This window comes from Drosophila albomicans, chromosome 3, assembly GCF_009650485.2.
Source record: "Drosophila albomicans strain 15112-1751.03 chromosome 3, ASM965048v2, whole genome shotgun sequence".
NCBI classification, from domain to species: domain Eukaryota; kingdom Metazoa; phylum Arthropoda; class Insecta; order Diptera; family Drosophilidae; genus Drosophila; species Drosophila albomicans.
The window spans coordinates 47,151,369-47,172,913 of record NC_047629.2 but is presented as its reverse complement, the minus strand read 5'-3'; the positions used below and the strand labels follow the sequence as shown (position 1 = coordinate 47,172,913).

Genomic DNA, 21,545 nt, shown 5'->3' with positions numbered 1-21,545 from the left:
TTTGGAAAATAATGAAAAAGTCGTGGCTTCTGTATTTAGATATATTTCATCCCCGTTTAAAACACATATTTTAAAAATCCGTCTTTTGGTCACACTGCGCGCCACTGAAAAGTACCATTACAAAATTTGAATTATTGTATTGTTCATATTTTGATCGGTACCTTAATACCGAAAATAATTGAAATAAAAAACCATACAAAACATAGTACAAAACCAAACAACAGATGAATTCAAACGTTAAAAATGTTTTTATTTTTCAAAAATATCTCTCCATCTGGTACATTTAATGTGTGTTCTCGTGTGTGTGTTGTGTGTGGGGGGTGTGTCGTAAAGACAGTGTAATTGAAATGCTCTGCGTTAAATTCTCATTCTCTAACCAATTGTGTTTCGTTTTTGGAGTGTGCTCAGCAAGCTTGACGCAATCTCATTCCATGAGGCGGCGACATCCAAGTAGTTTTCGTAATATTCACACACACGCATAATGATGATATACAATAGATTTCAACTTAAGTTTTATCATAATTTAGTTGGCATGGACTTGCCAAGAATAGAAATTTAAAATATAAATCTACAATAAATATATAAAGCGATCATGTCCCACTTGCCCGCCTCTTCGCCGACCGCTACCTTTGAAGCATGCAACATATATCTATGTTTATGTATATAAACGTATGTTGAATGTGAGTCGTACTCAAGATGTACGAGAATCTAGAGAATGGTTGAACAGTCATATTACATCAAGTGTTGGTTTTTGGAAAGAATATGAGAAACAATGAAGTCAGAAAGATGGTACAAAGTGTCAGTGTACAGCAGCTACTTTTTAAGAGCCAAACTTAAACGATGTGGGCACAGTTGTCTGGGGGAATGCGAATCCACCCTGTTTCTCAATCAGTTTCGATTCTTTGGCAGCCTTGCGTTGATCAGCTGTCACGACCACCTCCTGAAGCGCTTTAGCCTGTTCGGGTGTCAGGTTTGAGGTCAGCAGCGAATACCAGGCTTGATCTTGTGCAGAAAGTGCTAAAAAAAAATGAAAATTACAGAACATTAGCTAAAAAAATGATATCAAAATCACATCTGAATCTTATTACCGGTAATAACTTCCTTAAATGTCCAATATTCATCGATAGCAGTTTCGTTCTCTTCGTCATCAATGGGCGTGGTGAATGTTTCGAGGCCAGTTTCATTTAAATCACCAACAGATTCCTCCGCCTCATCGTCGGAATCTTCCTCGTCATCCTTCAGCTCAGCTTTCACCTCAAAGCCAGCTGCACTTCCTTTCGTTTTTGCGAAATCGGCTAGTTTATCCAAATAGTTGGGCGCCATTTCATCCATCTCGTCTTCATCGCTCGAAAGAGCCTCTGTAGGAAAATAATAAGTTTTTAAAACAGTAAAAGTAACACTTTCATTTTGAGTCTAACCTTCGCAATCATCACCACCCTCTTCTTCTTCCTCCTCTTCCTCTTCCTGGGCACGCGATTCATAGGCACGCTTGAGGCCATCGAACAGCAATATCAGTGACGGCACAATCTTGTCCGCAACCTCGCTTAGCACTTGTGGTTTGGCATCCCCCAAGGAGATTAGTGTACACAGACCAAGCACGCAGAGTTTACGATCGTGAATGCTAAAAAATAATTATGATAATTAAGCAATTTGCGATTTGAAACGTATTCTGAATTACCCTAAGAAGCAGTCCGTATCGTGTAGCCATTGTTTAATGAAATGCGAGGCAATTGGTTCTTCACTGGTTTGCGACATCTTGTCCAGAATGGAGAGTAATAGCTGTGGATTATAATACAGTGCAGCGATGACCACCTGCAAGCACATGGTGCGCAACTCCGACGATTGCACCTCGCGTGTCAAACGCGACAACGCCAATTCAACAAACACATGGACCACAGAATCAATTTGTCCCTTGCACTGCAATAAAATCACCTCCATCAATTTGGCGGCATGGCATTCGGGATCCTCGCCAGGGCTGCCAGTTAGCATCTAGATCGCAAGAATAGAACAACACTTTAACAAAACAAGTCTAGACCAAGGTTTGTTGTAGATTCACTTACAGTTTTGCACATGTCCAAAATGGCCAGTAAGCGATTTGGATTCGACAGGAACGCTGGTGTATCAACGGTTACATAGTTGTGTAATGCCGGCATAATATCAATAAAATAATCCACACCATCCTTTTTAAAGACCTGATAGATAAGTTCGAGCATCTGCCACATTTCGGCCGAAATTGCCTTGGACGTTAAATCGTAAACCAACGAAAAGGTTTCCTCATAGAAATCTGTAATAAAGTTAAGAGTTAAAGAATTATTTACATATTCTTTTTAATAATTAACTCACCCGTAATGTTGTGCTGGAATATATGACCGACTACATTGATAACAATTGGATGCAGATTGAGCAACACATCCGGATGTTCCTCCATAACACTAAGCAGTGTTTCTATCGTGTTAAGCAAACCCATTGCTGTGATTGCCTTCTCATCGGAACCTTCCTCCGACTCCAACACTTGACTGAATGTTGTTGCCAAATGCTGACAGATTTCCGTTGCAACTGGGAGCAGTTGTTCCGTAAATGTGCAGACAATCTTTTGCATGACATTGGTCAAGTCTTCGTTTTCCGTTTCACGTATGATGGTCAACAATTCTTTAGTAATCTCTTTGATTTGCGATGACACATACTGAGGTGCCTCATCCTGCGATGATAGGAACATTTGCAGGCCAATGGCGGCCTCCACCTTAACCGGCAGCTCTTTATCGGTGAGCAAGGCATTCGTGGTTAGGCGCATCGTTTCGGCCAGCACCTGAGGATTCTTGATTTGAACGTCGCAGAAATAGTGCAATACCCAACAGGCACGAGCACGCATATGACCGGCCGGATTCTGGAATTCCGGAAAGACATAGGTGGTGAGCATAGACTCTACTTGATCACGATATAGGGCCTTCTTTAAAAGCACATCTGCGAGAGTGCCAATCATATGCAGAGCACCATCCTTCTGCTTGTTATCAGCATTGGGCGAGGTAATTATTTGCATAATGGTGCTCATTGCCTTGGGCAAGATGCCTTTGCGTTTTTTGCAAACGGAATGCAACAGAGATTGGGCAGCTGGCACTGGAGTAGCATAATCCTCAAAGATATCTGCAATGCAAATGCATAATATGAATCCACATTTCTTCTTCTAATCATTCCGATTTATAGCTCATACCAAACTTGAGGCGAATGTACTCGTAGGGGTCGCTTTCCCACAGCTCCTGATCAGAGTCGGTAAATGACATGATAGGGAATATGACATCTTGAATAACTGCCACCATGTGCGGCTTTATCAGCTTCCAGGTGTAAGCATGGCTCACACTACATAAAAAAACATATACAATCAACAAATGGCTAATCAATTAAATTTGCAATTAAAAACTTACGCTATTTTTAGATAGTTCAGCACATCTGTGAGCACACGCGGCGAAACATAGACGCGATTGCGATATTGATCCAAGATCTTAAGCAGGACTTCCAATACGCCAGAGCTGAAGGTTGGCAGATACCATTCCGCAAACTTCTGGTACTTTTCGCTAACAAGACTGGTGGGACTGCCATAACTGCAAAATATTATTCATGTTTATTTACTAATTATGGTGATTCATATCGATTCGCTACTTACCGCTCAAACATGCGCACCATGATGTGCAGCGCCCATTTCTTTGTCTTCCAGTAGGGGAATTCAGTGCGCTCATCATCATCCAAATGCGAACAATCGGGCACAGCGCGATCTGCAATCTGCCGGCAAATTTCCATCCATTGCGAGAAAATTTCCTTAGTGATGAGATCTAGCGGCAAACTGTACTGTGTCAGTGCATAATAGATTTTGAGTATTTGCTTTTGCAGCAACACCGATTGCTCCGACTGATCGTTGAGCAGCGTCATCATCAGCTGATAAATCATGGGCAACAACAGATTCATTGCCTCATTAAGTGGTGTACGCTCCTCGAAACGTTTGTATTCGTACGTTTTGACCAACTGATACATGGTGACCAAGGCGCCATTCCAGCCATTCACATCAGGATTTTGCAAATAGATGCTAATGTTGTCAACCACCTGTGGCCAACGTCCGGGGAAATCACTCTTGATGATGTGATTTACGCACACAGACAGCTGAACTCTGTAATAGGTTTTTTTTGGATTTAGATTCAATTCAAAACTGATATGTTATAGTTGTGTTCTTACCTGATGAGCTCTGGAGCGTGGACAATAGCATCGACAATGGATCCGCGAATCATGGCGCGATCCTGCTCGTGAATGGAGAATGGTATCGGCTCGCCGGGCTTGGTTTCATGATCCGACCAGCTGCTATTGATAAGATTCTTTAGATAAACAGCGCCGGCTTGACGAACTGGCTGGTCGAGCGATGTTTGCATGACGATTTGCAATATAGTCGGCACAAAACCAATGATTTTGTGTATCTAAAAGTGGGTGGAAAATGTGCGAGAGGTGTGAGAGAGAGCATTTAGTATTTTTCCCGGCTGCCGTCAACAGTTTGTTTACACAGCTGCCGCATAACATGGCGTATGAGTAATGTGATTCTCTAGGCTAACATTTCGCGTGCCAGTGCGAAAAGAATCTGCACATTGTATTGATAAAACAATACCAAGCAGCAGCGTAACACATGTAGCACCTGTTTATTTCGATCCTACTACCAATCCGGGCAGCATTTAAAAATTCCAAGCACATTTTGACTACTCATATATATATGCGATTACTTATACATAAATACATATTTAAATAGCATGCGTTTTCCCATTAAAGAAGCTCCAATCAACGTGCCCTGGTAGCAGCAGCAGTTTGCAATATATGCTGATAAAGACAATTAACCGATTGAATAAGGCGGGGCATGGAAATCGTTAGAAGCTGACTCAGCCACAAGTCTAGAGGCTCTTGAACAGTGGTACAAGCACAATTGAATAAATGTTTAATTACTGCCAATTAAATACCAAGGCGTGACAGACTTGGAATTCGTTATTTCTGTAGATAATTACATTTATTACTGGGTAGTTAAATAGTTTGAAATCAGAGATTCTTATATTCTTAAGTGATCGTTTCAAAAATAAATCTTCGGGATAGTTTGCGATATTAAAAAAAAACTCCAAATTGAATAAGTTAGAGAGCTAAGACACAAACCATTAAAGCCACGAAAAATGTTTAACCATATTATATTGAATATGCAAACTAAGTATACTTGAAACTTGAATTAGAATAAATAGAAATATTAATTCATTGACATAAATTCATGATCATATGCGCTCGTCATCGATGTTTTTCCCACAAATTTTGGGAGAATTTTTCAACAGACAATTACAGTAATTTTGTAATATTACATCAAATGATTGATTGTAAATAAACCGTAACACACAGTGCAGTAAACACACACACACATGTGATTGAGATTGCGAAACTGCATTTGTATGTAAAAATTGCCGAGCGCTTCCTATTGGCCTGTATTACTTGTTGCCCCTATTCAATTATTTACCATACAGCAAAAATTTGCTTTAATGCCAACAAAATAATCGTTCTTTTTTGGATACTATAAACTTAATATTGACTAAAGCACAGCCGCAACTACATACAAATGTGCATATACACACACACACTAGCATATATCCAGTGTGAGCATTGATAGGCAGCAACAGGGAGGGAAGAGGTTAAAAGCGAACAATTAAAAAAGCACATGGTTTTGGGCTACAGCAGCAACCAAATGGCATTACTTTAAAGTGGAGGGAATGATGCGCTTGTTGTGTCATTATTGCAGCTAACTGGTTTTAATAACAAGGCTTCGCTTACTTGTGCCAATTGGTCCTCGGCTGCTTTCCTTTGCTCGGGATTCGGATCAATCGTTGCGCGCAACAGTTCCGTCAATTTCTGTGCCTCCATTTTCGCGTATGTGGTTTGTCCAATTCGCCGGTTTTATCGCAGTGATTGCTGCCGCAGAAACAAAGAAGCTCCCACAAAGCACCCGAAATACGCACGATTTTTCGTTCAATTGTCAATTGCAATTGACACACCAGCAGAAATAATGACAATAGCAAAAAAATGTGCCAATAGGAAAAAACGTGGAAAAAGGCTGTGACAGCCACACAACACCGCCGAAATTTCCGAGTCCGAACGTACTTCGGAGAAGTATCGATACTTATAGAGCTGCAGCAATATCGATATATTTTTCGCAATGTTGTGAATCTTCACAGCAAATATTCTTTGAATGTTGACTTTAATTTATGTCATTTTAAGATATGCTGCATTAATATTTTAAATTCTAAATTTCAGATTTAAATCAAGCACACAGATTTTGGTCGATATAAATCCGACAGTATTGCCGAGATTTATTTGCTTTATTTGGATAGTGCTGTAAAACTCATATTTGACGAATGCAACACTGCAACTTATTCATTCATGTATGAGTATGTCGTATGTGTGTGTGAGAGGAGTGACAAAGAGCGAAGTTTTCTAAATGACACATCGCGTTGCTGGAGGAGGTGTGGTTGAAAATTTATAAACTTGGCTGTTTATCAAACGTAAAATTCATTTGCAAGTGCTGTGTAACTTGAGCTTAAAGTGTAATTCATCGCGCTCCATAGTTAACTAGAAGTAAATCCTCAAGACACGATGACAGGCAGGCTACCGGCATGCGTAATTGATGTGGGCACCGGGTAAGTTTCTGCTGTCTGCTTTTGTTGTTTGATAATGAATCAGATTTTAATTTATGTGTAATCTCGGTTTGTGCAGGTACTCGAAACTGGGTTTTGCTGGCAACAAGGAGCCCCAGTTCATAATTCCCTCTGCAATTGCTATTAAGGAGTCCGCTCGTGTTGGTGACAACAATGCGCGACGCATCACAAAAGGTATCGAGGACTTGGACTTTTTTATCGGTGACGAAGCCTTCGATGCCACCGGCTATTCCATTAAAGTAAGTGAATATTCTTTATATATAAGACAATGAATTGAACCTTCTTATTTATTTTATAGTATCCAGTGCGACATGGATTGGTGGAAGATTGGGATTTGATGGAACGGTTTCTGGAGCAATGCGTCTTCAAGTATTTGCGTGCGGAGCCAGAGGATCATTATTTTCTGTTAACAGAGCCGCCGCTTAATACGCCCGAGAATCGTGAATACACTGCCGAAATCATGTTTGAGACATTCAATGTTCCTGGTCTCTATATTGCGGTGCAGGCGGTGCTAGCTTTGGCTGCCAGTTGGGCATCCAGATCCGCCGAGGAGCGCACACTGACTGGTATTGTGGTGGACAGTGGTGATGGTGTGACGCACGTCATACCTGTGGTATGTTGAAGAGAGCGCAATATTTCGATATCTTATCGCTTACTATTTTCATGACATCGTTTTGTTTTGCTGACAGGCGGAAGGTTATGTGATTGGATCGTGCATTAAGCATATACCGATTGCTGGCCGCAACATTACATCGTTTATTCAAAGTTTGCTGCGTGAACGCGAGGTGGGCATACCGCCTGAACAGAGCCTCGAAACTGCCAAAGCGATCAAAGAGAAGCATTGCTACATTTGTCCAGACATTGCCAAAGAGTTTGCCAAGTATGATACGGAGCCAAACAAATGGATTCGCAATTATACCGGCCTCAATACCGTCACCAAGCAACCCTTCAGTGTCGATGTGGGCTATGAACGTTTTCTCGGTCCAGAAATCTTCTTCCATCCCGAATTTTCCAACCCCGACTTTACCATACCGCTGTCAGAGATTGTTGACAATGTCATACAAAACTGCCCCATTGATGTGCGGCGTCCACTCTACAACAATATTGTATTGAGCGGTGGCTCGACCATGTTCAAGGACTTTGGCCGGCGTTTGCAACGCGACATTAAGAGATCGGTGGACACACGCTTGCGTATTAGCGAAAACCTTTCGGAGGGTCGCATTAAGGTATGTATAATTAGATAGATTCTTTTACAAACATTGTAATAATCTGTTATTTTGTAGCCAAAGCCCATCGATGTGCAGGTGATTACGCATCATATGCAGCGTTATGCTGTTTGGTTTGGAGGCAGCATGTTGGCCTCAACGGTAAGACAATATTTACTGTTAAAAAGAAGAGAGATTTACCATTCGTATTTGCTTTCAGCCGGAGTTCTATCAGGTGTGTCACACTAAGGCTGCCTATGAGGAATATGGACCCAGCATCTGCCGTCATAATCCTGTCTTTGGTACCATGACATAATCATAATCGTTTCGATGTAAAAAGTGGCAGATACAACACAGATTAATGCCGCGCCTTAACCTATTATTATTTTGTCGTTTTTCAAGTTTTGTTTTCTATGTATTTCTATATATATATGCGATCACGTATTCCACGCTATAGTATTGCTTAGCCGTTAGTAATGATTTTCTGTGTTAAGCTCTAAAGTTGTCTAAAAACGTATTTTGTATATCAATAGCAATACGCAAAAATTAATCATTTTGGCCAAATATCTTTAATTTCAAGTGTGATTCGGATTCTGACTTTTGAATTAAGCTAAAAGACCTATACACAAACAGCAACAACAACAAGAACAACAACCAAATGTCTGCCAGTTGAACTTTTTATAAGGTGCATTACTTCTACAAGATTATCATAATTATACACTTTTATACACATACAAACACACACATACACACACCAAACGGCGCTTCATTGAATACCGATCTAAACCTAAACCCAATTAAATATATGAATTTGAACTTGTCGTAGTAATATTTACATATATTGCAATAACCGCAAAATGATTGATTACATGTAAAAGAAGTGAAAACATGAAAACTAATATTGATGAAAAAATCTGTTTGTTATAATTGATAAGCGTAAAAACTGAAGGCATTCATAAAAATCAATAAAACATTCTTTAAGCTAAAGGTGAAATACATGTTTCAGTTTCAATGACACCATTGCATTTATTTTACTTTTTTTTTGTTCTAAAGCTTTGACAAGAAATTTGATTAATGCATTACATAGGTTTTGTTTTGTTGAATACACAGGCGTAATAAACATTACTTAAATATTCAAATTTTTTGTGACTGGCGCATATAATAAGCGTAAGAGGAAAACAACAATGTGTTTTTAAAAAACACTCGAAGAGCGCTGCTCTAAGGACGACGCTGCCCAAGAAGCGATGCCTGGATGCAATTACAAATAGTAAACTGTTTTTATCCTTTTTTGTTTTTTTTTTCTTGATAGAAAATGTCGTGCAAGTTATCGTCTTTAAGTAGATGTGAGGGGATTAATAATAATATAATATGTGATAAGCATGAATATATTTGTAGACCAGGACTGTGGACTACTCTAATCCACATAGTCGCTGGATCCTTCCTCTTCGTCATCATTGCTGCTACTCGAATGGGCAACGGCTGTTTCAGGTGCTCTCAACGTTTCAGCTGTGCGAAAGTTATGCAGAAAGTCACGCATCGCATCCATCATCAGAGTTAACGACTGCTGTAGACCAGTTTCTATAAAGATTGTTTGCAAACGAACAAATGAAATTTAATAATAGTTTTTTTTAACAACAAAATATCTTCAACTCAAAAAATGAATGAAAACCGAAATATAAATTTAACCTTCTGCTTGGCCTTGGGCCACTTGTGCTAGTCTTCGTTGTTGTGCCACGATATCAGCAGCATCGATATTCTCCTCACCAGCAACACCACCAGCTTGTTGTTGTTGCGGCTGCTGCTGCTGTTGTTGCTGCTGTGCAGCAATATTGTTCAAATTGAATGACGGCAAGAGCGATTGGAAAAACATGGATACAGAACTGTTGGTATTGGTAGTTGGACTACTGCTCGAAGATGATTTACTGCAAATGAAGTTAACAAACATTTAAGTTGCTGCACAAGTTCATTATTCATTTTAGTCGTACCGCTGATAACAGTTGACAGTGTCAGCGGGTGGCAGCGGATCGTAAGTCATGATTGCCTGCTTGTCCTTTGCCACAAACACGGCTAAGGGCACTTTCTCCTTGTAGTCCGAGAGGACGACATGACGCAAAATAGGACGCGGTGGTGTACCACTGTAGCGTAACGAACGCTTCTCTTTGCAATCAGCGACAATCGGATCCTTGGCATCAATGCGATCCAGAACGCTATTCACATTCGTTTCCAGCCAAGAAAGCACATCATTCTGACGATAAACGATTTTCGCTCGACACACATACAAGCAAACAAGCTGATGTAGCGCTGGTGATTGACTATAAAACAAAGGGTAATCTATTAGATTGGAGTGCAATGTTGATAAAGCCAGTTGATGACTCACTTGCCAGACACGTCGGCAAAGAAATACGACGAAGCCAGTACACGTTTATCCGTTTGCACAGACATCTCGTCGAGCAGCGGACGCAGTACGCCCGGGAACATCAGGAGCGCGTATTGCAGAGCCTCGTTGGCACGCTCACAACTGCCATGCAGCGTGTAGAGCGCTAGGGCATAAGAGTAAGCCATGTTGGGCAGCTGACTGAGATTGCGTGCCGCATTGTACTGCTCATAAAACTCCACTAGCCAGCCATATTGTTTGCTACGCAATGCATAATAATCGATGACCAGAATCATGGCCAGCGGATCAACATCTGGCTGCAGACTCAACAACAGTTTGGAGATCTCAAATGCGGTGCGACAGCAAGCACGTTCCTCCAAATATTGTGCATGCTTGAAAAGCACAATGAAGAAGGCGCGGTTCTCCTGTCGACGATAATCCAAGCGAGAATTTCCCGATGTCAGGCTGAAGTTGATATGCAGCGATGACTCCAAGAGTAACAGCGCACGCTCAATCAGCTCGGATGCAAGCGCAAAATCTTCCGTCATCTTGCACACCTCACTCAGCTGGACCAGCGAGTCGACGTGGTAGGGGCAGCGTTTGATTAGCGTGATCAGAAACTCGGAGTCGATGCGTTCCAGTGCCGAAAGAAACATATGCTGTATGCCTTGATAGTATTGACTGTGCTGAAAGCTAAACCATTGAACATTCTCCTCGTCGTTGATTTGGATTTTCGGACTTGTGGATGTGCTTGGAGTATCCGGCGATGGCAGCAATTTCATTGTGACAATATTCTTGGTCAAGGGTGGCCACGAATCCTTTGCGGTTACTATGTAAGTGGACTTCAGCGAGGGCTTTTGGCGACCACGTTTATTTCTAATAAAAAGATATTGAAAATGTATATAGTTGAGTTGTAATACTAAACATAACTATGTTAGCTACATTCTAAATGGTGTCTAAGAATTTCATTCATATATATTCGTATTAATGCATAATAAATTTATGATAATAGGGGTAAACTCCACCGTAGCTTCTTAAAATATGCACATTGCAATCTATAACTTGCAAAAATACGTATAATCTGTGTGAATTCTGAGTAAACCTTTACAATAGTGTAATAAATATGGATATGATAACGATATGTAAATTACAAATTTTTGTATTTCCCTTCTAAAGCAAAGATTAACTAAAGGAATTGTTAGAGTAAATATAAATAAATATGTAATCTATGATAACAGGTTCTTCTCGAATTATGTATATACGTTAATTTTAAATAATCTCATTCTAAATAAATTCAGAAAGTTTCATTACGACTGAGCTGGGCAGGTATCTAATAATCGGTGCACTCTGCTTAAAATTCTTAACTAACATAATAAATATCACATTCTAAATGGATTCTGAGAATTTCATTACGATCAGAGGAAAAATTTGCATTATTAGCGGGTATATTAGGGCCGGACACAAACTATTAACTTACTCGACTTTGACGACACGTTTGCCAAAAGTACGCCGCATTTCGTTCTGTTGATTCAGATGTTTCAGCTCCACCGTCAACAGTTTTTGGCTGGCCAGTTTCCGAATTGAAGCTGCTGCAGTTGCCGTTGAAGTCTTTTGCGACTGTTTGCTGTTGGGAGTCGCTTCATGGAGTTTGCCGTAGAGGGGATCAAGGTGGTCCAAGTACTTGTCTTGCCGTTCATTATCTTCGCTGCTTATGTGATTGCCATGCGACTTGGTCTTCTTCTTACGTTTCTTCTTCTTCTTTTTGGCAGCGGCATTTGCTTGCAGCGCTGCCGATGGATGCTCGGTCTCATTGTCGTCCTCTTTAAATTCGCTCTCGGACAAACTTTGTTGATTTAGCTGCACAAGAATATCACACGTCACAATAGGTTATACACTTTAAATGCACGCGTGTCCAAATCTTACCAAATCAAATGGATTTAAATGCGAATTCCCTCGAACCGTGTCCAGTTCATCATTGTCAGTTAAGTGATCATTGTCCAATTCATCATCTGGCGGCGGGGCCAATTTATCGGCTTCGCCTTGCAGCTTTTTTAGCATACGTGCGGACATTGTTTTCTATCGTTTCTTTCCACTAAGCAAATTTATTCATGTGAAAAATTATTTACAAGAAATCACAAACAAATGTCGTTTCCTCGTTCCTTTTCCTGTTGTTGTTGTCAGTCGGACTAGAATGACGTCCCTGTTCAATAAATACAGATATTAGCTTTAATTTCGCCACAACAGCGATAACGATAACATAACATTTTCCCAAATCGTTAACAACTGACAATGCTCTGGTAACATGATTTTTTGCTGTTTAGTATTTAAAGTAAAAAACGACGCGGTCTCACTCGACAAATCTGTCAACTGAAAGACGCCTAACTATTAGATTTGTGTTTGTTTACAATAACTGCGGATTTATAAGTGTTGTTTACGTTTTTGTGATTTTTTTAAATTTAATTGTTATTTTCTTTGTGCCATATTTGTTTTAAAAGCTCATATAACGTTATTAATGAGCTACAAATCTAGTGATTAACCAGTAGTAGATTTTGGCGCCAATCGCCTGTTACCTGTTTTGCAATTGCAAATTTATTTGTTGTCATCATGGTGTTTGTGACTTTCCGCTTTGAGGATGGTACAAATCCGGAAGCTGTTCAATTGCAGCCAGATACCATATATCGCATTGGTCGTAAGCGGGAACTGGAGTTTCACAGCGACGATGAGGTGAGTTTTAGTTTCATGGAAACCAATAGCTTCTATTTATATATATTTGAATTTTTCAGTCCTTGGAGCTGGCACACGCAACTATAGCACTTATAGCTGGCGGAATTGTGCGTATAGCTGCGGTGGCCGGCAAAGTGATTGTGAATGGCAGTGAAACCGAAATCCAAAGCATCAGTAATTCAGATATTGTCAATTGTCTGGTGGATTTGAAGTTTGGGAATGTGAAGGCCAAGTTATCCTTTAAGGAAGACAAGCATGATGAAGCGGTGAGTGTGGAAAAAGGCTAGATAATGTTGCAATTTCAGCAAATCGTTGTCTATTGCAGGCTCACGATAGCAGTGGCTTCGAGGAAGAGACAAAGGATAAGTCTGTGGATACAACGGGTGATAGCTTCATCATACCTGAAACAATGCCTCCACCTAAGGAGGTATGCTTCGATGATGACAAGGAACTGGTATGCGCAATGTAATACTTTGTTTTAATTGACTGTTTACTATATATTTGCATTACAGGAGAAGATCCAGAATAGAACTGTCAATAAGACAAGCGATAGCTTAGTCATTCCCGAATCAATGCCGCCATCAGCGAATACTACATTTGACTGCGATAGTTTTAACATACCCGAAACACAAGCCGTTCCCTTGCACAGACAATCGAGAGGTCCCGAAGTGTCGAAGGTTTCATTTGATGATGATGATTTCTTAATACCGGAGACACAAGAGGTCTTACCACAAAATCCTAGGCCAGACTTAGATCATAAGACTAATGTCGTGGACGACGATTCCTCGGAGCTGGGCAGCCAAATTCGGATTTGTACACAGGAGTTTAACGAATTTGATGAAGATGCCATTGATGATTTCGATTCATCTCTTTTGCTTGGCGACGTAGCTATAACAGTGCTTGGTAAAGGAGCTTTAAAGCAGCCAGCGGGTAATAATTGCGTTGAGGATGATACAAACGAACTTTGTTAAATGATTAAAATTGTTTTCTTTTAGACAACGCTGCTGTCGACCAGGAAGTGAGTGCTTTAAATTGGTCTGCAACCAACACAAAGTACTCTGCTGAGGCTTGTTTAACACCCGAATTGTCTGCAGCAGGAATACCACTCGACGATGTACCCTGCACACCCGATTTGTTTGATTTCATTAACAATGAAGCAAATCAGAGCAGTAACTCCCCACCTCATGAATTAATCAATGTAACTGCGGATGTACATCGAAATTCGGTCTGCAGAGCAGAAAAGTCTGCAGTGAACAGCATTGAGACGCCTGACAATACACCAGGAGAGGCGAATGATAATAATGACGACTTCATTGAGACGCAGGCATTTCCCATGCGCAAATTAATTGCAAACGATGATGATGTTGCAACTCAAGCCTTCAACCGAAATGCTAGCTGGAGCGATAATGATGATTTCATTGCCACTCAAGTATTTCCAAAGCGAACATCACTGGCGAATACCAATTTGGAGGATAACATTGCCACGCAAGCATTTATTAGAGATCCTGAAGTGTCCAAAACCAAGTCAAAAGAAACTGACGGAAACAACTCGAATACCTCATCTGCTTTTCTTGCGCCACAGCCAAAATCAACGGTTAATAATTCAGAGAATTTCAACAACTCGAATACCTCATCTCCATTTAAGGCGCCACTGGCAAAGTCAGCGGTTAATGATATTGCTAATAATTCAGAGGACTTAATCGCTACTCAGGTGTTCTTTAAACAGCCTCGAGTATCTGAAACAATCACGAAAGAATCAACGAATTCTAGCATCAACATCAATGACGATATGCAGGAGACTCAGTTGTTTATTCCTCCCAAAACTGCAGGTAATTATTTGCAGCTTAATAATACTTATAACTATTGCTTAAAATCTTTTTATTTCAGATCCAAATTCTTCGCGACTGAATATATCAGATTGCCTAAGTATTGGAGATGAGTTAGATCATGAGCTCAAGGAATTTATTGCACTTAAATCACTGCCTAGTTCATCAGAAGATGAAGATTTCCAGTTTGCAAATTCAAAATGCAACACCGAGAAAAAAGAGCAAAATGAAGTAAGTAGAATAGCGATAATTATTATTATTTGTAGTACAACGATTTTCACTACAGATATCAAAGGAGGTGGCAAACCAATCAGCTACAACTTTTAGTCGAAAACGACTTGCAGTAAAGGTTCGGGACATGTCCAAGTCCAGCACTCCCATTACTGTTGAATCCAACGACGAAAAAACTCCTCTGGCTACTACAAAACAACATCGGAAGAGGTCTTCGACGACAAATACAAAGTTAACATCACGTGAGTCACGGTATTATATTTTACAATTTATAAATTGTATTAATAAGACACACAATCTTTCACAGCTCCAAAAAAACAACGTTCAGAAGAAAATGAAACTTTGGAGTATGCTGATGAGAAGACTCCCCTTTCTTCAAAAATGTCACGTCAAGCGAAATCGAAAAGTGAAGCAATTGTAGATCAAACAGCCTCAGCTCGTTCCGAATCAGATGCAAAAGCTCGTTTAAGAAAAGTGAAAAGCAATGAAAAATTGGATCAAGCTCCTTCAGTTCGTTCTGAGTCGGAAACAAAAAAAGGGCGTCCTAAAAGGCTAAAAACCACTGACGAAATTTTGCATGAAAAATTGGATCAAGCAGCTTCAGTTCGCTCAGCATCAGAAACAAAAAAAGGCCGTCCTAAAAAACTGAAATCTAATGACGTGATTTTGCATGAAACAAAGGATCAAGCAGTTTCAGTTCGTTCAGAATCGGACACAAAAAGGGGACGTCCTAGTAAACTCAAAACCAATGACGAGGTTTTGCATGAAACAAAGGATCAAGCAGCTTCAGTTCGTTCAGCATCAGAAACAAGAGGTCAGCGTTCTAAAAAATCAAGAAATACTGACGAGTCTGTGCCAGAAAAATTAGATGAAGCAGCTTCAAGCCGATTAACATCAACTGCAAAAACTCTGCATGGAAAAACTTCTGCCAACAACATTTCAAAAAGCCGTTCAGAAAAATCAGAAATTATTCAACCCATTGATCAAGTTGCTCCGCCTAAACGCAGCAAACGTCTGGCGTCACTCAGAACGGATTCACAATTATCTGAAGCTGCTGGGTCAAGCAATGAATCTACAAAGGAAACCGATGTTCCACCAGAGAAGAAAGTAAAGAAATCAAAGATCGAGAGTTCGAGTATGCCAGCCAGCGAAACTGAAGGTTAATTTCATTATTTAAGAGTGATTGTCATAATTTTAATAGCATAATTTTATGTTCGCAGTTTCTAGTCGCTCTAAATCTAAAAAGAAAACTGGCAAGTCCGAAAGTGAACCAATTTTTAGTGATAAGGCAATTGCCAGCAGTTCAACTCCAATAGCCAAATCCAGGGATGTTGCTGAGAAATCAACGACTGCAACTAAGGTTGCATCTAAACTGGATGCTGCAAGAAAGCCTGATGGCAATACCGAAGGTTGGTCAGATGAATTTATTGTGATATTGTCATAATTATATAAGCATAATCTTTTGCATGCAGTGCCTAGTCGCTCAAAATCAACGAAGACAACTGGAAAGTCAGACAAAGTAGCGAAAGCTGAAAAGGCAGCTCCCATAGCTAAAGCTAAGGATGTTGCTAAAACAAATCCCAAAGATGAAGAGGAGTCAGCGACTACATTAAATAATAGTAAGTTGAGTTTTCACTTTGGGCAAATTTCATAATGATTCATTTACAACTTTTCCATTTAAGGTAGACGCAAAAATAATCAACAGGATTATCTTCAAGGTAAATGCTTGCAATATTTAGAAACTTTAAACTATTAATAGTCATTATTTAAATTGCAGATATTAACAAGTACATCATGAAAATAAAGCGATCGGGTCGCAAAATTCAATTATCACTGTCAATGTGCAATTATGCAGAGCTGCGTCAAATTTTATATTTTTTGAGAAGTATGAGCATTGTTTTATTATTTATTGCCGTCTTTGACGTTTTACTTAAATATTTTCCCCAGACGAGTTTGACGTTACTGATGATCCGCGTTGCTGTGACGTTCTCCTCATGGACCGTGGGGAACGCACTTACAAGTTCTTAATAGGAATTGCATCCAATAGACCCATTCTGTCATCTTGTTGGTTACATGACATTAAGGAGAATCGCTCGTTGGCCGTCAAATCGAATCACATATTTAAGGACTACAAATTCATGGAGCTCTTCAAGTTCAATCCACTGGCAGTATTAGAACCAACGAATTTATTAAAAGGCTTCAATTTCATGCTCGGAACTGATATTCAGCCAAATGCTAAGGATATGCAAGGTGGATTGAATACTGATTCACTTGAATCTAAAATTGAACTAAAAGTGTTTCTCTTTTGCAGCCATCATTGAATGCGCTGGTGGCACGGTGCACCGCAAAGCTCCGCCAATTGCCAGCAATGTGCGTCTCTATGTGGTGGCTAGTCAGAAGGATAAACATATGTGGCAGCTGCTCAGGAACTACACTAATCTAGAGTACATCAAAACAGAAGGCGTTATGCAGGCGCTAGTGCAACACAAGCCAGAATTGTTGGATGAGCACAAGCTCATTAGATTGTAGTTTAGATATTTACTATTTGTTTTCGCATTTACACACAATATATTTTCACTTTTACACATATACTGCATATTTTGTTGTTATTCTACTTAAAATCTATTCCATCTTTTTCCGCTTGGAAGCTGTTGGCTTATCAAATTGCTGCCTCATGCCGCCAGCACGTTCATTATGAAATTTCATGTTATTGGAGGTTTCGGCATACCAAGGTGAATCGAATTTGGTTGTATCTTGATCTACCAAATGCGTGTATTTGGTGCGACCACAGCGACCAAAGTTCTTCACTTGCATCACCTTGGGCAGAATGGTTTTGTCGAAGTGATCTTCGAGCGTGGCTTGAGCAAAGTCTCGTTTCAGCACATCGTTCTCCTCGTCCAAGTAGAAGGCACCACGATGATAGTACTTTTGGAGGAATTTGTATTTGCCCTTGGTCGCCTTGTTCGTCACCAGCTTGGGGTTTGAACGCAGCTCCTGGCGTCGCTCCTCCTCGGTGAGATTACGCATACGTTCGATTTCCACCTTTTCACGATCCGCGCTGCAAAAATAAAACGTTTAATAAAAAAGTGTTTAGAGTATGTTAAAGTAAAGCTTACTTGTCTCGCTCCTCGCGATCACGTTTCATTCGCTTGAGTTCGCGCAGTTTCCACGCCTCGTACTCGACTTCGTCATTCTCATCGGCTGTGCACACATCATCAATGGATGCTTCATTTGTCTCTGGCTTCACCTTTTCCAGATCCTTCTTCACGCTCTCCTCCACCATGCGCAGTGTGGCGCGTCTTCGTTCCTTGGCCGCTCGCTTGGCCTCCGCTTCAATTTGCTTTTGCTTTTGGACTTCACGTTCCTTTTCTTGGATGGTGGCACGATCACGTTTGCGCACAAACAATGGTTTCAATCGTGGCTCGTTTTCCTCCTCACTTTCTGTCTCCTCTTCGTACTCGGTGCTGTCGGACTCTGATGATTCCGATTGCTTTTCATCCTCTTTTTGAAGGACTTCTTCTTCCCGTTGTTGTTGCAACATGCGTGCTCTCAATTTGGAGCGTCGCTTCTCCAATTCTGTGTCGCTCAACTCGGAGTCTGTGTCGGATTCGGATGCCAGTGTAATTTTATTGGTTGCCCGCTCAATGCGCTGTTGCTGCACGTTGGCGTCCTCATCATCCTCATCTTCGCTTGCGCTTTCCACCATTTCCGGTTCGTGAATGTGTCGATGGCGTTCACGTCGCTCCCGCTCCAAATCTTCCATATCAGCCGGGCGAGCACGCAAGCGTCGCAAACGTGGATCATCCACCTCGGCCTCATCCTCTTGATCTAGCGCCTTCTCGTCAGCGCTGTCACGTCGCTCCAATTCCAGCTTATGGCGTTCAGCCTTGTGTCGCTCCATGCGTTTGCGATTGTCTACGAAGTCATCGTCGTCACTTTCATCTGAGCTGGAATCGGCGCATGCATAATCAGGTCTCTTTCCAGATATATAACGCTGTACCTTCACCTTTTGCATGGAAATCTCGCCTGCAAGCGCATCAAGAATCAGTTGTCAGTTCATTATTCTCATTTTTTAACTCACCCTTTTCATTGCGCACGGGAACTGCACCCGCGGTGCATTGGATGCCCGTTGGAGCTGCTGGTGCGCTCATAGTTTAGGTTTTATGGAAATCTAATTAACTAAAAAACAATTTGTTTCCTTATTTATATTTTCTTTCGGCAGCAAGTATTGTTAAGTGTGACCAAAGCTTGCAAACTTGAATATACCACTGTAGCTTAATGAAAATATACTTTTAAATATATTATTAACCACCAACTCGCTCATCGGAGCTATTCTGATTCCGAGATGTTGCTTTAACGTATTTGTATGCAAACATCTACGTTTTCTTACCAAACATCGACTTTTTCTTTTAATAATTAATATTTTCGTTAATTCAACCTAGTTATATTATTAATAAAAGTGGCTTAGAAATTTATTAAAAACATCTTTACAATTAGTAAAAGCAGTTGCTGCACCTTGTCTATCATACATCAAACTGTCTACTATACATCAAACTGTAAGGTTGATGAGCCTAATTTATCATACATCAAACTGTAAGGTTGATAAGCATATTTTCAAATAATTTTCAAACTGTGAGGTTGATGATCTTATTTTCAAATAATTTTTAACAAAATATTTCATTTTTATTGCTTAATCTGCTGATATAAAAGAAATTTAAAATTAGAAAAGCCTTCCTGTAATATCTGTAGCCACTTAAGAAATTGTTTTTGTTTCGGTTTTAATTATAACCGCATAGACAGTTGGTAATGTTGTATAGAAAACTGAGTCATACAAAAAATATCTTCTATGTAGAAATTTTGCAGGTCGACAATTTGACGCCCACTTTCATGAGTGAACACAATTAGCGGTTTGGCTTTTAAAGCTTTCTCCTTAACAAGCTTCAGGGGAACACACCCACATTCAGGGTTACGAGTGTCAATTAATAGAAATAAAACAATTACAAATTTGCAATTATTATGTGACGAAATATATCTTAACATTTGAATTCTCAAATACATCTCTGAGATAAATAATGCAGTCAAGAGAGCTCAGAAGATAAAAAAATTTGGGGGTTTCTCCAAAAATACATTGAACTGCATTTGACTAGTTTAAGACTGAGATTGTTTAATTATGTACATACATAATTAAAAAACTCGAAGTTGGCTACCAGATAAAATATCTTTTATGAGTGGGGAAGCACCGCATGTCTCGATTTTAATGGAATGGAATTTATATTACTCATACGCCAGGTACACGTGCATATTGAAAACCATTCGACAGTTTGATAAAGATTTATATGTAAATGCGGCGCCTCTGGCAATGTTTTCAATTTTAATTTGGCATACATTTCAATTAACACTAAAACACTTGCAGCATTTTGCAAGAAGAGCGAAAGAGTACTATAAACAAATTGTAAACAAATAATTTTCTATTAACAAGAACGTGAGCTCGCTGTTCCAGATCAAACTCGTTTTTTCGTTATCCAAGCTCGGGGGCCTAAATAGTATGCATAACCGGGAGACCAAAGCCCCCGCCCCAATTGGATCGCTAAGATAAAATTATATATATACTCATATTGTATTGTATTGTTTACGGTTTACTCGAAAATTTATTGATGATCGTTGTTTTTTTTTTGCGACTTTCTTGAGTTATTTACACATTTCAAATTCAAAAGGGCAGCTGTACAGAATTCATCACACACAAAAACCTAAAAAGTTATTAACATTTGACGTCTCTTATGGCTCGTCAATTAAAATGTTGCACGCAAATCGCGATGGAGGCGTCTCCGATTAGCCTTTTGGGTGAGCAACTAATTGTTGATGTGTGCTCGCTTCGAGCACAGCCTTCAAGACCGCCTTAAAGAAGTCTTCTCCGGTATTTTCCGCCAATCTCTTCCTGTTCTTCTACGCGTGAATCATTTAGCAAGAAGTTTTCACTTTGGGGGAAGGGAAAACTTCTTGCTAAATGATTCACGCTTAGGAGAACATGAAGGGATTGACGGAAAATATATAAACTGAATTACGAATTATTATGAAATGCAGCTAATATTAGACAATCTTTTGTAATAATAATTGATATAAAAAGAAATTAACTTACGATCAAAGCTAATATTGGACAATCTTTTGTAATAATAAATTTTATAAAAAATAAATTAAATTACGATCAAAGTTTTTATGGTATCTGTTTGTATTTCATAAAGTTGATCAGTAAAGATTGTTTCACTTGATTTGCTGCAACGTTCTCGCTTGCTGCACTCAATATCCATCTTAATTTATTAATCGAGCTCGTTCTCTTTTCTGTTTTGGGTTTCATATTCATTGTGCTCTTTCCAATTTCCAAACACAGCGAGAAGCTGGAGCTCGATGAATTGCTGACCAATCGGGCTTATAAAAGCCCATCACAATCGCTGACCGCAGCTCATTCCGTTGAAAA

The 21,545-nt window shown here is 39.9% G+C and overlaps 5 protein-coding genes across 5 annotated transcripts; 2 read left to right on the top strand and 3 right to left on the bottom strand.

Annotated features, from left to right (window-relative positions):
• Positions 1-229: 229 nt before the first annotated feature.
• Positions 230-6,155, bottom strand: LOC117568282 (importin-7). Its single transcript, XM_034248796.2, has 11 exons — positions 5,833-6,155; positions 4,222-4,457; positions 3,659-4,156; positions 3,420-3,596; positions 3,209-3,354; positions 2,344-3,141; positions 2,061-2,284; positions 1,679-1,989; positions 1,419-1,621; positions 1,089-1,358; positions 230-1,017 (listed from the first exon to the last, which is right to left on the bottom strand). The coding sequence occupies exons 1-11, from the start codon at positions 5,920-5,922 to the stop codon at positions 821-823; spliced, it is 3,150 nt and encodes a 1,049-aa protein (XP_034104687.1). The 5' UTR covers positions 5,923-6,155; the 3' UTR covers positions 230-820.
• Positions 6,156-6,430: 275 nt separating this feature from the next.
• On the top strand, positions 6,431-8,912 carry LOC117568288 (actin-related protein 3). Its single transcript, XM_034248805.2, has 6 exons — positions 6,431-6,695; positions 6,772-6,952; positions 7,012-7,326; positions 7,403-7,939; positions 7,997-8,080; positions 8,139-8,912. The coding sequence occupies exons 1-6, from the start codon at positions 6,652-6,654 to the stop codon at positions 8,232-8,234; spliced, it is 1,257 nt and encodes a 418-aa protein (XP_034104696.1). The 5' UTR covers positions 6,431-6,651; the 3' UTR covers positions 8,235-8,912.
• A 6-nt stretch (positions 8,913-8,918) lies between these two features.
• Positions 8,919-12,515, bottom strand: LOC117568284 (transcription factor 25). Its single transcript, XM_034248798.2, has 6 exons — positions 12,216-12,515; positions 11,770-12,149; positions 10,296-11,168; positions 9,904-10,230; positions 9,605-9,840; positions 8,919-9,496 (listed from the first exon to the last, which is right to left on the bottom strand). The coding sequence occupies exons 1-6, from the start codon at positions 12,360-12,362 to the stop codon at positions 9,333-9,335; spliced, it is 2,127 nt and encodes a 708-aa protein (XP_034104689.1). The 5' UTR covers positions 12,363-12,515; the 3' UTR covers positions 8,919-9,332.
• A 118-nt stretch (positions 12,516-12,633) lies between these two features.
• LOC117568281 (uncharacterized) lies at positions 12,634-17,662 on the top strand. The gene is made up of 14 exons (XM_034248793.1): positions 12,634-13,016; positions 13,076-13,282; positions 13,342-13,470; positions 13,529-13,946; positions 14,012-14,845; positions 14,904-15,073; positions 15,129-15,315; positions 15,381-16,232; positions 16,294-16,482; positions 16,546-16,692; positions 16,756-16,791; positions 16,851-16,958; positions 17,021-17,323; positions 17,385-17,662. The coding sequence occupies exons 1-14, from the start codon at positions 12,897-12,899 to the stop codon at positions 17,600-17,602; spliced, it is 3,918 nt and encodes a 1,305-aa protein (XP_034104684.1). The 5' UTR covers positions 12,634-12,896; the 3' UTR covers positions 17,603-17,662.
• On the bottom strand, positions 17,605-19,329 carry LOC117568287 (microfibrillar-associated protein 1). The gene is made up of 3 exons (XM_034248804.2): positions 19,155-19,329; positions 18,190-19,099; positions 17,605-18,131 (listed from the first exon to the last, which is right to left on the bottom strand). The coding sequence occupies exons 1-3, from the start codon at positions 19,222-19,224 to the stop codon at positions 17,696-17,698; spliced, it is 1,416 nt and encodes a 471-aa protein (XP_034104695.1). The 5' UTR covers positions 19,225-19,329; the 3' UTR covers positions 17,605-17,695.
• Positions 19,330-21,545: the final 2,216 nt, after the last annotated feature.